This window comes from Cottoperca gobio, chromosome 19, assembly GCF_900634415.1.
Source record: "Cottoperca gobio chromosome 19, fCotGob3.1, whole genome shotgun sequence".
Lineage (NCBI taxonomy): Eukaryota > Metazoa > Chordata > Actinopteri > Perciformes > Bovichtidae > Cottoperca > Cottoperca gobio.
Window position 1 is genome coordinate 15858876 of NC_041373.1, and position 16351 is coordinate 15875226.

The window sequence follows — 16351 nt, forward strand, 5'->3', positions numbered from 1 at the left end:
AGTATTTCCCGCCAAAACAAATTGGCAGGGGCATGTGAGCCAAGTTGACATCGCTATGACAGTTGTGTAAATTCAAAATCCCCGTACATAGAATAAATGCAGATGACTCGTATGGTTTGAATACTCATTTTAATCCATATGTTCAGATTTAGAACTTGAAAGGCAATGCATGGTCATGCTCATTTTCACTGTTTCAGTAGCACAAGACTGCTTTGCTGCTGCAGTGTCAGAGCAATGAGTTGGAGCCAGTCTGAAACACTAAGACAGTTAATAAATATAACCTGAAAGATATATACACACACTAAATTCCACATTTGTTAACATTTTAGTCTTGGTCTTCTCCCTCCTCTTCATCTGGAAGCAAGTTGGGTAAATACTCAAGCAGATGCTTATCCAGCTTTACATCAATGTCCGTCTCGCTTCTCAGTGCACACCACAGTATGATGCTGGAGAATACCACCATGAAGGGAAGGACCTTCCGCCAGGGCCGCGTAAAGTTGCTCCCCATGGCGCGTTCGACTTTCCAAGTTCGGTGACTGGCTAAACTGGTGGAGAACTTGATGGGCCCATTGTTCACGTCTGTATCGCCATCTTTGGACTCGGTTGACTTCTGAGAGCTCAGAGCGAGGGACTGCACACTTTTAAATCTGCTGACAAAGAACAAAAATTGGACTTTTACTGAAGTATAAATTTGACATTTTTGCACTTCACGTCAGTATTTACCTTAAACTTGACATTTAGATTTTACATGCCAAACCTAAAATGTGTTAAATGTGATGCATTTTTATAGATTAAACTATCCAATGTACATTAAGTTAACATTAAAATGCTATTTACACAATCTAATAATATAATCTAATGTAACATTAATAGGGGCAGCTGTTCTGCATGCCCTTTATTTTGAAGATTTTAAACCGAACTTTCTAAAAAAGTATTTTTTAGATTCTTGTATTGTAACGTAAAGGGACTCAATACTACAATGTGATGGCTGGACTTGAGATACTTGTCATGCAATGCTACCACTTTTTTTTTAAACGGGATAAACATTTGCATCTACAATATAGTTATTAACATTTTTTAAAACTAATATCAATATAGGTATTAGCCTCAAAATCTGGTATTGGTGTGGCTCTAATAATTTGACAAGGATGTAGACAAATCCTGCAGCTGCTGTATTATGTGAATTAAACAAATCATACAGGACACTTATATTATATATAATCCAGGATATAACTGTAAGCCTTGCATGTTGTTCAAACTTCTGAGGTAATATATCATAATGAATAGTTTAGACTCAAATGTGTCACCAGGTGCACTGAAATCCACTTTAAGTAATTTCGTCTGCTAGAACAATACACCTGTAGTGGCAGCTTGTTAGAAACTTAACTTTGATCAAATACTGTATAGTATTTTTAGCTAGAGTGGTATCTATCTAGATCTAAGAGGATATGACACAATAGGGAGGCAAATAGTGACAGTTAAACGTTACAGACAGAGCTGCATATCAACATGTGTGACCCTATTTGTAAACAGGCTACAGCTACTAAAACGATGTGACGACGCAATGAAAACATATCTTACATTTCATATTATTTTTAGCTTACATCATTGGGTGGAACATGTATTACAGTTAAAACCTTGTCATCGGAACAAAGCCCTGACAGAATCGACCTAATAAAGCAGATTTATATACTTAACGTTAACGTTAACGTTACTCACCCAACGGTCGGTGTCGCATTATGAACACTTTTCCCTCGACTGAAAGCAGCGCGTGTCAGACTGCTTGAAAAGTCGTCCTGCTGTTGTAGACATCTCGGATAACTGGTAATGTTAGGACACACGAAGTAAGGTCGCATAAACAGAAGTTTTCTTACCAAACGCACCTTGGTCAGGTCATGTAACACATTATTGTGCAACCTTGAATTGTTTCCGGTGCCGCTGTTGAACGCTGGTTTGACCGTTCCGCTAAAATGGAGGACAGCTAAAGATTATTATTGTTATATTATACTTTTGTTATTATTAACACAATATAAATAGTGTATATAAGATGTTTTGCAAAAAACAATATCATATTATTTTTACATCTGTGAATAAACTAAAACTGTAGTTTATTTCTTGAATATTTATTTTATTGCGATTATAATTAATTTCATTCTTATTATTACTATTAAAAAAAAAAATGTTTTCTAATTTTTATTATTCTTAATGGTGTCTGATTTATGATTTCACCTATGTATTTTAGCATCCACTGTCTTTATTCTCTAATTGTATTGCCTACTTGCCATTCTTTAAATGTGTTGCATTGCAAATTGCTTTATAACTAATGTTTATTATTATTATTATTATTATTATTATTATTATTATTATTATTATTATTATTATTATTATTATTATTATTATTATTATTATTATTATATAAGGTTTGGCATTACAATCTGACATCATAGGTCCATTTAGTAGCTGTTCTGGAGTTTTTGGTAATATTAGATCATCTTTAGTAATAGGTAGACTTTTCCCATTTGTGTTTGAATTGTAGATTACCATTACCTTGAGAGTTAAATTGTTTTTCCTCCTGCTGTTATCAATGTCGAAAATTAACCTTGAACCTCATTTTCATATCATGTTTTCGGCTTGAGAAGCACGTTGTACTGACAATAGTATTTGGTATAATTTCAGTCCTTAGTACCAGCTGCTCTCCTGTTTTCAGACTCTTAACAATACTCTGCATTCAATTGATTTACTGTTTTATACTATGTGCTTTAATTATTTAATGCCTTTTTCTATGGAACCATATTTCCGAACCACTTGCAATTCCTGAACATCATCATTTTTCACACTTTTTATATAGTATATAATATATGATAGTAAATAAATACAACAGATGCTTAAGGTTTCAGTAGTTTTCTCATCGAGGGTCTTTGAAGCAGTCACAACTGTCGACCAATCACAATACAGAGAGTGATAACTGTCCAATCACGTCTCACCTAGCCGACATCACTTCCTGGTTGAGTTCCCATGCTTGATCTGTGCTTTCCAGATATCTACACGCTTTTTCGTAGTTCAAGTAAGTACGTTTGTACATAGAGCATCGTAATAAAATACATATTTGGTGCATGATTACGTTTTAGTGGTTACAGTTTTATGTTCATTTAATATTAGTTACAGTATGTAGACGTATGTGTATCTGTTTAGTAACATGCTCGTGTTTATGTTTGTAGGAGTAAGGTATATCATGGCCAAAGACAAGTCTTTGACAAAACTGTCTAAAAAGAAGAAGTTGACTTCAGATGTCAGCGAGGTTCATGCTGAAGAAATGATGGACACTAAAGTCAAAAAGAAAAAGATGAAAGTAGAAGTGAGTACTAGAGCAGTCCCTTGTAACGGTACCTGTTTTAGATGACACAAACTGAAAGACCTGAAATAAAAATGATTGTTTATTTAATCCAGGAAGCTCCAGTACAGATTGCTCATGTGACAATCACAGCAGACGATACGAAACAGAAAAAGGAAAAGAAACACAGAAAGAAACAAATGACAGAGCAAAGTGAGGTAAGAGTTTTAGCTGTGTTTTCTTTGTATCCTGTTTCTATGAGCGCTCAGGTGAACTTTGACTGCTGATTTGTGAGGCTCCATACAGAAAACTTGTGCTGGCAATACACCAGTCTTTACAAGATGTTTAAAGGTGTTGAGAAAAACAATTTACAGGAGCTAAAAGTCATGTTTTGCCAAGTAGGTTTTCACTTGCACAGTTTTTAAATAACTGATTCAACACAAGGGTTTCCACAACAGTCTGGGTCTTTGCATTTACATTGTCCATTAATAATTTCTTTACACTGCTTGTACAGGTATTTCTTTTGGGGCAGTAGAAGAGTTTGTGGAAGGATGTTTGAGCTTAAATGAGCAAACTGGCTTGGTCTGGAGCATGTTGCGTGGCCACGTATAGATTTTCCTGAGTCTGACCTGTGCAGTTTGGCCCATCTGCTCCTCAGTTTATCCTGAAAGGTCTCCCCAAGGAAACTGTAGATGAGCGGGTTCAGGCAGCTGTTCGAAAAGGCCGCCAGCCTCACAGCATGACCTGTCAGGGGGTAGTCCTGCCACAGTGTGCCGCCGCCTGCGTCGCCTCTTAGAAGGTGAACACTGATAAACGCATTCTCCGGGAGCCAGCAGAGGAAGAAGACTAACACAGCTGCTGAGATCATCCGAAGGGCTTTCTGCCGGCGAGGCCTCTGCTGTGGGCCGTCTTGTCCCATCTGGCCCCGCCGGAGCACCTGTGCTATTTTCCAATAGCACACACCCAAGATGCAGAAAGGCAGCAAGAAGCCCAGCATCACCTCCAGCCACTGAATCTGGGTTATGTTTGCGAAGCAGAAGTGGAGTTCCCCGGCGTGCTGCCTTTGAGTTATAGCGAAAGGAAGCACGGTGAGCAAAGACGAGGACACCCAGATGACGCAGCAGCTGAGGCGTGCGTACGCCATGCTGCGACCAATGAAGCCAGTCAGTGCGACAAAGCGGTCAAAGCTCATCCAGGTTAGGAAGAAGACACTGGTGTACATGTTGACCTGTTGGAAAAGGTTCATGAAGGTGCAGAGGCCGGGCCTGTCATAAGTAGCCCTTCTTGAGGTTGAACACCTCGATCAGAGAGTCGACCACAAGGGCGAGGTCGGCCACGGCCAGGTTCACAAAGTAGACGTCTGGGGCCGACAAGCGACTCGTGTGCTGCAGGTTGACCACTAAGATGAGGATGTTCCCGATCAAGCCGACGGGGAACAGGAATATGATGTAGAGGCTGGAGAGGACGAGGCTGATGATGTCCCGCTGAGGACTCTCTGAAGCTGCATCCAGAATATCATCAGAGACGACTGCCTTCGTGTCGTTTATCTGACCAGGGAAGACTCTGTAGTCCACGTACATCATCGTGTCCATATTACACTTTTGTGTTGATCTGGTGTTAGCAGCAGCTGACCATTAAGTCGCCATAGTGCTTTGTTTTCCAAGGCTTTAACATCAGTGGAGACTGTGGTGACATCTGTTTCCTCTTTCTGCTGCCGTGGTCTTGGATGTTTAGTGATGTCCTCTCTGTGTTCTAGGCAGGGAGAAGAAGTAACACTTTACATTACCAAATACAATCAACAAAGGACTTCAGTTAAATCAAACTGTTATTTGATGACTGTTATTAATTATTAGTATTAGTATAACATTCTCACAGAAGTAAACAAAACTAGGCTTTACCATGTAGTTACATCATATAGACTTTTAATTTATTGCATTACCTGCTATATCGTAGTAAATATCGTTATCGAGATATAAAATGACATATCAGAATAAAAGATTGTGAATGAATAAACTTTCAGGAGGCAATAACGTCTGTACATTATCAACACTGTATATTAGTTCACCGGTCACTTTAGAAATCATTTTAGGCCATTTGGAATTAAGGGATATTACTTGTTTAGATGCGAGTGATTATACCTGCCTTAATAACACCACGAAGTCAGGATCCAAATCAAAGGGAGTTTTAATCAATATTCTTACAAGAAGGAGCCGGATTTATACAACAGATGATCAAACTCACACACGTAAGCTTGTAAGACTGTTGTGTGTCCCTCCGCTATCTATCTATCTATCTATCTATCTATCTATCTATCTATCTATCTATCTATCTAGAGATATATCTATCTATCTAGAGATATATCTATCTATCTATCTAGAGATATATCTATCTATCTAGAGATATATCTATCTATCTATCTAGAGATATATCTATCTATCTAGAGATATATCTATCTATCTATCAGAGATATATCTATCTATCTATCTATCTATCTATCTATCTATCTATCTATCTAGAGATATATCTATCTATCTATCTAGATATATATCTATATCTATCTAGAGATATATCTATCTATCTAGATATATCTATCTATCTAGATATATCTATCTATCTAGATATATATCTATCTATCTATCTAGAGATATATCTATCTATCTATCTAGAGATATATCTATCTATCTATCTAGAGATATATCTATCTATCTATATATATATATATATATATATATATATATATATATCTCTAGAGATATACCTATCTAGATATATCTAGAGATATATATATATATATATATATATATATATATATATATATATATATATATATATATATATATATATATATATATACACACACACATATATATACACATATATATATATATATATATATATATATGTGTATATATATGTGTGTGTGTATATATATATATATATATATATATATATATATATATATATATATATATATATATATATATATATATATATATATATATATATATATATATATCTAGAGATATATCTATCTAGATATATCTAGAGATATATGACAAAGATCAAAGGAAGGAACTAATTCAGTTCTTTATTGGTTTATTGCTTGTTTACCGTAAAGACAGATGTGCGTATCAATCAGCGGAGGAATGCTCTTTGATTGATCCACAGTTCAGCAGCAGGTCACACCCCTGTCCCCTGCTGTGTGCTAACACTCAGTATCTGTATTTTTCCCATCACTGCCTTTACAAATGTTCATATGCCATCCCATTCAAGAGCGTAATACAAGATCAGTTAGAAACTAACTATAGTTTGTCATTGTCTTGTAGCTCTGCTGTAGCTGTTTCTATTGAAGTGGAAATGCTTCCTTCTTTTGACACAAAATTGCAGAAGTTGTGTTGCCTGTCAGTCCCCTTGTTCTGTCACTTCAATAATAATGACATAAAATGCCTTGTGCAACAGTTGGTTTAGAACAACTGTTGGTCAAATTAATGATGCATTTACCAAATACAGTGACTTAAATTTGAAGACTATAAGTCTGTTAGCTTTTATATCAATTATTCTGTGATTAATTATTTTTAATTATTATTTTAAACCTACCTGAGTTTCCTCACGCTGCATCGCGGTCTTTCGAATCCTCCCTGTCCGTGTGGTGGTGACTTAAAAAGCAGGTGTCGCAGTAAATCCAAAGAAGGGTTGTGGTGCCACCCACCACTTACACACACACACACACACACACACACACACACACACACACACACACACACACACACACACACACACACAATACATCAAGTAGTCCTAATTAATCTCTGTCTCTTATGTATTTTTATATACTTTATTTTATCACATGAATAATTATGTCAAGTTAGGACAGAGTTGGCACTGAAGTGTGAATTGTAGATTGTTACAATATATAAATATGGGAGTCAGAGGACTTTTGGTAAAGACAGACTGACCGTATATTTACACAAAACAAGATGGACACGCAGGAATAGTCTCGCTTCATCTTTTTTCTTCAAACTCAATAAAAACACAAAACAATGTGTTTATCCAGCAGCACTTTTACTTTTTGTTTTGGTTTATAGGCACCTGTTTGAGACTGTAGATTATTTCCCATGTTAATGCTGTAATTGCATCATATTTTGCATTTAATAATTCTACGATTAATATAGGTTAGATCTTTGACTTAAAGTGTCGCTTAAATGATTTTACACAGTGTGAAGCAGGTCTGAGACTAAGTGTGACGGCAACGTGTTATGCAACACAGCCCCTGTGTTCATTTTCCTACTGGTCCCTGGTTTTGTGCCACTCTGTGTTGGCGCCGCTGTAATATGTGATCCATGCAGCGCAGTTATTCCCAGAACTGGTGCCCATCAATGTCTTGAAAGGAGTTGGAAAGTTAAAGACTCGTCTGGCTTTTTAACTGCTTTAAAAAGTACATGAAGAATATCGACACTTAATAGCCCAAACTTAAGACCTTTTATTTTCCTGGAGTAAATGTTTTCCGATGTGGCATTCTGGGAGTTGCGGAGGTTTTTCCAGGCAGTTTGTCTAAATGGGCTTTTGTGCAAAACATGTTTATGCAAACAGTCGGTTTTCTGAGAAGAGGTGTGTCTAAGAGCAGGTTCAAGATACACTCCGTCCTTTTTAATGTCATAGATGATTTATTCAAACACTTATATGAACACGCTTTTATTATTGCAACAGTGACGATAAGGACATGTTGCACACTTCTGAAGATGACCGGCGAAACATTTATTTTCTGTAAAATAAAATGTACAAAAAATAAAAAAAAAAAATAGTTTTGCAAACTTTCAGACACGAGAGACAAGAAAAAATAGAATATATGCATGTAAAGACATTTACATTTCACTTTAAAATCATTTTAAATGTTGGATTAAGAACGTCAAATACATTAGACCTCAAAAGTATTTATTTCAAGGCATCAGAAGAGTTCTGTTCTCGTATACGAGAGCATCTTTGTCCTTTAAGACTCTATGTCCTGTAAGGTGTCTGTGATCTCGATGTGGGGGGCTATGATGTTTCTGTTGGGCTGCGTGCGCCCTGGGTTTCGACAGCAATCCCTCAGCTGCCGAGAGACTCCCTGGAGACTCTCTCGACAAGGACTGTGCATGAGCAGCACGAGCAGGAGGCTGGCACTGCTCCCTGAGAACAGTACAAACTCAGCCACGTTCAGAAACGCTTGCTCGCGATAGCCCAGCAGTTTGAGTTGTGCTCCTCTCACCAGCGCCACATTGTAGAAAAGCTGGCAGAAAAACATGACCACGGTGACTGTCAGGAACACAGGACCCTCCTCGGAGCCGGAGAGGAAACGTCCTTTAGATTTCCACTGCCGGACGCAGCCACCTATCAGAAGTCCCAGCTGGAGGATGTAGGGAATCAAAAAAGCCAGGCAGAACCTAGCTGCTGCATACGACAAACCAGCCCCAACTGGATCCATAAAGCACATCTCTTTATTCTGCAGACCATCTCTGGGTCCACGAAGCCCAGCCAGCAGTAGAGAAGTCAGGACAGAAGTCAGGATCACCAGGGCCGCACAGACCCAAGGCTTCCTCAACCGGGCGTGGGATGGCGGATCCATGGTTAGGGCGTAGGCCATGAGCACTAAGACCAACAGGCTGCACAGAGAGGTTGTGTTGATGGTGAAGGAGAGTGCAGCACAGCCCAAACCTGTGGTTAGCAGGTAGTGAGGTCTGTAAGCCACAGCGTGCAGAGAGAGAAGCAGAAGCAGCAGCTGGAGGCCACAAAAGGCCCAAAGCAGGCAGTCGAGCCAGACCAGACGTCTCTGTGCTCTGTACGTCTGGATGAAGCTGTAGAGCAGGAAGCAGCCTGCAATGAAGCCCAGCCCCGCAAAGCAAATGTAGACATAGTTTACCCTGGAGATTATGTCATTGGCTGCAACTATTTCGTCGACGTCAAAAGCAGGGAGGACTGTTGTGTAGCTGTCCGTGATGGTGGAACCTTTGGAGAACGGAGGTGTGGTGTTCCTCTCAGTGGAGACTTGGCTTTGATTAGACTGGAAATAAGAGAAAACACCCAGTGATGAAATCCTGCCTTTTTCAGCACCACACTCCACTGTTTGTCAAGCATTTCCTGCCATCAGAGGATGAACAGAAATCTAGAGGACCATCTGCAAAGCTCAGATAATTTATCACCTGGTGTTTGTAAATCGCTCTTTTACTGCACCAAAACAAGTCGAAAGACTTTAAGTGCAACCACGTTTAAGTAAATAAACTCATTTATTAGCTGAGTGTTTACCATTGTGAATCATTAAATGGGTTTTCCACAGGAAGATACTTTTACAACATAGATCACTTCCTTCCAATATTAGCTCAAGGCTGAGCAAATATTTTTACTTAACTGGAATTATATACAAGTAGTACTGACTAGATTCAGTAAAGATGTTTTTCTAAAATGTTTTCTACCACCACATGTCCCCGTTGGCCAGTCTTTGTCTGCTCCCCCAATGAGGAACTGCCTGCTCGGTAAAAACACATGTTTCCACTTACCATTTTTTTGCTTTCGTCACCCGCTCCTCTTCGGTTTTGTATCCACCAGCCCGACGCTGCTGATTGTGTCAAAGCTCCGAAAATGATGCTCGTTGCATGAACACAGCTGCTCACTGTGAAGGTCTTTTTATATTTTAGTGATACCCCGCCAGCATACTTTCAGAATGACTTCGTGGCCATGTGATCAAAATCTTTCCCTCCCCTCTTTTTTTTTTTCTCTCTCCTTCATCACCGTGCAGACGTAGGTCCGTTAAATCAGAGCATACTGTGTCCCTTGTTTAACAAAGTCTTTAAATTGTGGGCTTTGGGCCCTGGCTACTACATCAAGCTGCCTTTTTCCTTAATTTGGTTTCTTTATTTCTCTCACGTGTAAGTTTAAGTATGTTTTTTCTTCCACCAAGCATAAATCATTCTGCAGACAAGTGGGGAGCGAGGTACTTGGTTACACTCTGTTACACAATGAGATAATAATAATAATAATTGTTCTCTGAATTATAAATTAAAGGTAACCAACAATACCACACTCACGTAACCTGTTTTTGTTATACAGTGCAGTATGCGTCACATGAAGGGATGTTGCAAACCACAGTATGAATATGTGCGAATGCCGACGGAAACGTCCCCCTAAGTTGCAGCGATACAGGAAGTGGTTCAAACTCCTTATCTTTATGCCTGGCACAACAAAAAGTCTAATTTAATTTACATCTTACTGTAGGAATTAAATTTCAGATTTTTGAGGCATCTAGCATTGACCCTGAAAGTTAGCAGGAAATAACTTTTCTTATCAATCACCGTCAGCGCATGTTAGATTATGTTTGATTATGTTTTTCTATGAACGCAGAAAATGATATGGGTCCATTAATGTAGATAACTCCCATGAGCCTTTGTTTTGCCTTGGTGTGACAGAGTGCCGATCCACCCGGTCGCCCGGAGGGGACACAGGAGCTGGAGGGTGAGGAGGACTTGAGCCCCGAGGAGAGGCGGGTCCTGGAGAGGAAGATGAAGAAGGTCCTGAAAAAGGAGGAGAAGAAGAATATTAAAGCTGAGGGAGAGACCGCACCGAAAACTGAAGCATCTGGACCCACTGCACCTCAGCAGGCCTTAGATTATCTCACCTGGTATGAGCATCTTATCTTTAGTACAGAACATATATTAATGTATTTCCTCAGTAACAGTTCACAGCAAAAATACACGTAATCGGGAACGCCTAAGAAATGTAATTCTATTCAATACAGCCCTCAACACAAATATAACTTTGGTTATGTAGGTGACTTATGTTGAGCATGTGTCGTTGGTAATTGTTTTTGGTGTTTCAGTATGTAATTATATTTTAAAGGGAGATCCCACAGATTTTACACTTAGCTCCGTATACTAGATATAAGGATGACAACCCAGTCTGTGAAAATGTAGTATAATATCCTCTGAAGGAGTTTGTCTGGAACAAAACAAACAAACCTTGAAGTCCCACCTTGGCTTGAGACGGAAAACGTGTCACAGAAAGCCTGTGTTGCAAACTTTGGGTATTGAGTTCGAAAGATGTTTGTTTCTGTAAGATCTAATGGAAAAATCTTATCAAGTTGTATTCTGGGAAGTGTATGATTCATTGTGTTTGAGATTGACCCATATAAGGGTCTGAAACTCGGCCTCTAATGGTTCGGGTTTGACTCTTCGTTTTCTAATCTGTCTCTTGTGTTTACGAAAGTGCAACAGTAGATCTCTGGAGTCTTCAAGGTCCTGTCCCTTGTTATGCATATGGCAGGACAAAACACAGTGAACACTATAAAGCAACTTCGTATCACAACGCAGGCTACAAACTGGTTTAAAAAACATCAACACCTTTTTTTGTAATTCAACTCACATTGGTTTTGTCTTTCGCAGCTGGGCTGATAATCGTACTAAGTGGAAGTTCCAGAAGATCAGGCAGACGTGGTTACTGCAGCACATGTTTGACTCCGCACAGGTAAAATAAAACAGTGTGATGATGATTTTTATGAAAGTCTTTAAAGAAAGAGAGGCATAGAAAAAAAGCACACACACAGGGCATCAAGTAAGGATCACCTCAAGTCCATATCACTCCTGTCCTCAAAGGGAATTAAAATGATATATTAATATTAAGGGGAAATAAAATCACAATAGACAGCTGTTTTTAATTAAGTCATCTTTTAACCAATTCCTTAAAAATTGTTTAATTATTAATTTATTTACACATATGTCAAATAATAGACTGACGACAGGATTCAAGCACCAGGATCATATAAAATTCTCTCTCAGGTTCCGGACGAGAAGTTCTCCGTCATGCTGGAGTACATGGAGGGGCTCCGTGGAGCAGCCAAAGACACCACAGTGCAGAAGGCCTTAGCCCTGGTTGAAGAGTCGGGAAAAGCACCAGAGGACAAAGATGTCCAGCAGAGGGCGCACAGAGCCAGAGAAGTTATCCAGCTGCTCTCCTAAACCCACCACCACCACATGAAGCCCATCATAGAACGACTAAAACATGCGTGTTGGTCTGTGGACTGAATGACCACCCTGGTCTAACGCTAAGATTAAAATGTTTTATATTTTAGTTTTTTCAAATGGTCCTTTTAGGGATAGGATGTCTTTTGATTTAAATGATCAGTATTGCTCACATTTTTTATTTAATTGTGTCTAGGTTTCATCTCCATGTGACATTCCCTGTGTGTATTGACTCACCAAAATCATAAAGTATGAAATCTTCCCAAGTACATTTTTTTTATTACAGATGGCTGCTTTTGTACAACTCCAGGTTTGACATTACGGACATGTAAGGAGGGATGTAAATCCCCCAAGGATGTAACAGAAAGCTGAGTTTGCTGGAGTAAAAGGTTTTAGGAATGCTTGTAGTCGAGACATGTTTGTGCAAGTCAAAGCCCATAATCAGTGAAGTCACTGATGAGAATGACTTTTACCATGCACTCAAGGTATAAGCATGATAACATGTTTTGGTTCTCCTTCCAGCCCAGTAGTCCATGTTCCATAAATAATACATTACATGTTCATCTGTCTAACGATCTCATCGGAACATTTCCATACTATTAATATAATAATTCACATCTTGTTTACGCTCAAAACAGATACACAGGAGGAGCAGCTGCCAGTTCTGTCTGCAGGATCAGGGAGCGTGACGGCCTGCTGCACTACAAAGACACATTTGAACTCTTAATTCAGGTTATAAACTTTTCAGGAAGGAAACAGAATCTGTGTGTAAGTGAAGACTGTTGACATCACTTCCTGTATTTATAAAAATAAATACAAATACAGTAAATGTAATATTCCAAAGACATTTAAATTAAGTTTGTCTCACTGTTACGACACGCACACACATCACTAAGCCTGGAGATTTCTCACACACGTTATACTTTTAATTTTCTCCTGTAAAGTTTGTAAACCTGCTGAAGACTCAAATACATTAAACTTTTAACCCCCTTCTCAAAACTTTATTTCTCTATGTTGCATTTTGACAGAATGATTCATTCACAAGACAAACGTCCTCAAGAGAACCAGCTGAGTGGCGTTACTCCTAAAAAAATAAACAAGTTCTGCAAATGTCCGACAAGTGTAATCCAAAAAGTAGTCTCTCAGTGTCGCTGATAAGTGCCGTCACCAGTGACAGCGATATTGTCCAGGAACTGTGTCGCTCGCATTGATCAACAAAATCTTCAAATCCCCTCTTTTAAATGGAGACGTGACCTGTAATGAGACGGTGACTTGCTCTGGGAGATGTTTCACTGCAGATCAATAAGGCCGTTGTCTCCCCGTAAGAGTTGCTCCTTAACTGTTGTACTCACGGTACCTTTTGCATCATCTGCTACAAATAACAGATACGTCACAAAGAAAGTATGTTATTAACACTGCTTGAATCTTAAAGTAGTGAAAGCTGTCTGGTTAATGTCACTTACTTTGCTCTGAATCAAAGGAAATATTGTGATGAGTGAGGAGAGCGTGCAGCCTCTCAATCTCTTCTCTCTGTTTTTCAAAATCCTGTACAAAAACATTTAGAATAAATACACTTTATATGTTATATAAGCAGTATTGTAATAATCGTACAACTTATTTTTGGACGAGTACATAAATGTACACACCTCTGTACATTTCTGTAAAGAGTTGGGTGTTCCTGAATCAGCTGCAACTTCCGGCAGCTTCATCTTCACTTTTTGGCTCTTCAGGAGACCAGCGTCCTCAAAAATATTCCTCAAAAGATTGTTGTATCCCTGCAGCAAACAGACATTGTGTGTTAGTGGCACCACCATTAGACAAATTACTAAAACGGGAATAAAAAGAGCCGAGCTTTGAATTGTAAATTGCCGTATAACTTTCAATGCAAATAAAAAAAGGTTTGAATCATTCTGTGAACCTTAAGTTTCTCTACATTTCATAAGTTTGCAAGTAATCAGCTAAGCCGGTCTGTACCTGCTCCGTAATAAGACCTTCATAGAGAGCCTGCTCAGCCTCATCCCATTCTATTTGGAGCTGCTCACTCAGCGTCGGGTAAACTTCAAAAAGAGCACAAAGAGATGATAAGACATCACTATTATTTAAAACTGACTTGCGTTGTCAGGCGGTTCTTTTCTCTTACCTAAAAGGGAATGTGGATGGCAAACAAGTGGAGTCTCAAAAGTTAGCGAGTACACACAAGTACTGGGCTCTGAAACTTGAGCAAGCTTACTGTTCGCACTGCAGACAAAAATCACCTGCAAAAACACAAAAAGAACCAAATTACCTCGTGTACATATTTAATCCTGACATGATTCTGAGTTGATCTTTTGTAGAAAGATTGTCTGATTAGAGTAGAAGAGTGTCAAATTAAATGTTTGGTCTCGACTTGGAGGTAAATATTAAAGGAATACTTCACCCACAAAGTGACCGCGATGCTGCTCTCGCTCTCCCTGCCTGTTTTGGCTTTGTCTTTTGTTTGCATAAACTTGCTTGGCAACTTATGTCCTGTTTTGCAAATAAACCGCTTATATATTTTGGCATTTGGTGTCCTTATCGTTTGTTTGTCCTGCCCTAGAGCCGGGGTTGTGACAAGTCTCATTTCACAACACTTCCACATAAACAGTCTCACACACGCAAGTTTCCTTTAAGAATTTAAGGTAATACAGGGCGAGTTATTGTTATACAAATGATCATTTAGTGGGTGAAGTATTCCTTTAACTAATGAATTAGTTGTTTAGGGTGTCATTCATTATCTCCACCAGTGTTGGTGTGATCTTTAAGAAGAATCACAGACATTGAAAGATGCCAGTGGGAGCTCCTTAAATCTGGTTAATGACTACCAGAAAGATTTTAAACATTTAAAATCCCACTAACCTTCGTTTCCCTGTTTCTCGTTCCACAAGCATCCCCGTCTCTCATCCACATGCCCGTGAAAGTGTTGTTTGCCATTTCCCACTCCTGCCAGATCCTGTTAGGAAAATCCAAAAAGGCTGCTCTTACAACACGCCCACAGCTTACTGCCAATCCTTTACATATTGATATTTGTAATAACAACAACAACAGGTAGCTGGAGGTAAGGTAAGGGAACTGCATCTTACCCCAGTATCCCACTGTAGGCATTCCATCTAAATGACTGCTCATGTTGGGTGATGTTGTGAAATGGACAGAATTCATATTTATACCTGCAAAATGGCCAGGCACACAAATATCCTGTTATGTTTTTGTATTTGATTGTGCGTATGAAACAATCAGCATTTAAAACAGGGTTATTGTACAGAACCAGCAGAAATGTGAGCATGATATGCGATGTAAAATACTTACGTTGACTCTGTGAGAATGAAGCACTTCCCAGCGAGCCGATGAAAATGTGCAGGGCCTTGAGGAAGATGTTGATATGATAAATTCATTCAGCTTGATTGAGTTGATCAACAGAAAACCTCTTGATTAGATTGTCAATATATACTGGTTAACCCTGATCATTTACAACATAAGATTAAATCAAATGTAGGCTTTTAATTATGTCAAACTATTTTACCAGACACTGGATATGGGATCACTTTAGGCTGTAGTCTGTTTCCCTGAGCCAGAAAAGGATTGTTCAACCTAAACACAGAGAAAATCAGTCAGGGAAGAGCAAATGTCAACAAGGTGCATATTGTGAGAGATGGGTTTTTACTCAACGTACCCAAATGTGTTTGGCTCCTCGACTATCTTCATTTTACCGCCGAATCCATGGTTTACTATGTAGAAAAACAAATCCACACCAGACTCAACTCACACCACCGCACAAGCATTGTAGCGCATCTGGTTAGGTTTTACAAATATAAAACAAAATATAAAACAAAATACTCAGTGGCGCAATAATCACTTACTGAAAAGAGACACACAGACCATCCACAGACTCAAACAATGATGTATTCCGTTACACAAACAATGCATTGCTGAATCTTTAGTGACTAAAATGTGCTATCGTGTTTTATAGCAACATTTCCTGCTGTAGTGATCACTGGTCAGGTGACAGGTCACGTGATCAAAA

The 16351-nt window shown here is 38.8% G+C and overlaps 5 protein-coding genes across 6 annotated transcripts; 1 reads left to right on the top strand and 4 right to left on the bottom strand.

Annotated features, from left to right (window-relative positions):
- Positions 1 to 109: 109 nt before the first annotated feature.
- Positions 110 to 1926, bottom strand: uqcc4 (ubiquinol-cytochrome c reductase complex assembly factor 4). Its single transcript, XM_029455532.1, is given in 3 exon segments — positions 110 to 650; positions 1720 to 1784; positions 1786 to 1926. Coding segments are annotated over 3 exon segments (417 nt in total). The 5' UTR covers positions 1813 to 1926; the 3' UTR covers positions 110 to 325.
- A 993-nt stretch (positions 1927 to 2919) lies between these two features.
- On the top strand, positions 2920 to 12581 carry chlsn (cholesin). The gene is made up of 6 exons (XM_029455808.1): positions 2920 to 3064; positions 3219 to 3355; positions 3448 to 3549; positions 10768 to 10979; positions 11740 to 11821; positions 12133 to 12581. The coding sequence occupies exons 1-6, from the start codon at positions 3016 to 3018 to the stop codon at positions 12310 to 12312; spliced, it is 762 nt and encodes a 253-aa protein (XP_029311668.1). The 5' UTR covers positions 2920 to 3015; the 3' UTR covers positions 12313 to 12581.
- On the bottom strand, positions 3422 to 6981 carry LOC115024332 (G-protein coupled estrogen receptor 1-like). Its single transcript, XM_029455801.1, is given in 3 exon segments — positions 3422 to 4604; positions 4606 to 5083; positions 6929 to 6981. Coding segments are annotated over 2 exon segments (1170 nt in total). The 5' UTR covers positions 4924 to 5083; positions 6929 to 6981; the 3' UTR covers positions 3422 to 3752.
- LOC115024333 (uncharacterized) lies at positions 7809 to 10398 on the bottom strand. Its single transcript, XM_029455802.1, has 2 exons — positions 9862 to 10398; positions 7809 to 9368 (listed from the first exon to the last, which is right to left on the bottom strand). The coding sequence occupies exons 1-2, from the start codon at positions 9862 to 9864 to the stop codon at positions 8319 to 8321; spliced, it is 1053 nt and encodes a 350-aa protein (XP_029311662.1). The 5' UTR covers positions 9865 to 10398; the 3' UTR covers positions 7809 to 8318.
- A 495-nt stretch (positions 12582 to 13076) lies between the features above and the next one.
- gnptg (N-acetylglucosamine-1-phosphate transferase subunit gamma) lies at positions 13077 to 16346 on the bottom strand. 2 transcript variants are annotated; one of them, XM_029455805.1, is made up of 11 exons: positions 16188 to 16346; positions 16001 to 16055; positions 15851 to 15918; positions 15637 to 15691; positions 15414 to 15497; positions 15190 to 15283; positions 14456 to 14570; positions 14290 to 14372; positions 13962 to 14090; positions 13779 to 13860; positions 13077 to 13684 (listed from the first exon to the last, which is right to left on the bottom strand). In XM_029455805.1, exons 1-11 carry the CDS (start codon positions 16252 to 16254, stop codon positions 13605 to 13607), a joined length of 912 nt encoding a protein of 303 aa, XP_029311665.1. In that variant the 5' UTR covers positions 16255 to 16346; the 3' UTR covers positions 13077 to 13604. The 2 variants fall into 2 exon arrangements, with proteins under 2 accessions (XP_029311665.1, XP_029311664.1); XM_029455804.1 differs by having other exon boundaries at positions 13077 to 13687; positions 16188 to 16345.
- Positions 16347 to 16351: the final 5 nt, after the last annotated feature.

Excerpts from the sequence above, each read along its gene's own strand:
- chlsn (XM_029455808.1), top strand. The coding sequence starts at position 3,016 with ATGCTTGATCTGTGCTTTCCAGATATCTACACGCTTTTTCGTAGTTCA. Across the intron at positions 3,065-3,218 it reads CACGCTTTTTCGTAGTTCAA|GAGTAAGGTATATCATGGCC; the intron begins GTAAGTACGTTT and ends TTATGTTTGTAG. Across the intron at positions 10,980-11,739 it reads GCCTTAGATTATCTCACCTG|CTGGGCTGATAATCGTACTA; the intron begins GTATGAGCATCT and ends TGTCTTTCGCAG.
- gnptg (XM_029455804.1), bottom strand. The coding sequence starts at position 16,254 with ATGCATTGTTTGTGTAACGGAATACATCATTGTTTGAGTCTGTGGATG. Across the intron at positions 15,284-15,413 it reads GCCTACAGTGGGATACTGGG|GATCTGGCAGGAGTGGGAAA; the intron begins GTAAGATGCAGT and ends TTTTCCTAACAG. Across the intron at positions 14,091-14,289 it reads AAGGTCTTATTACGGAGCAG|GGATACAACAATCTTTTGAG; the intron begins GTACAGACCGGC and ends TGTTTGCTGCAG.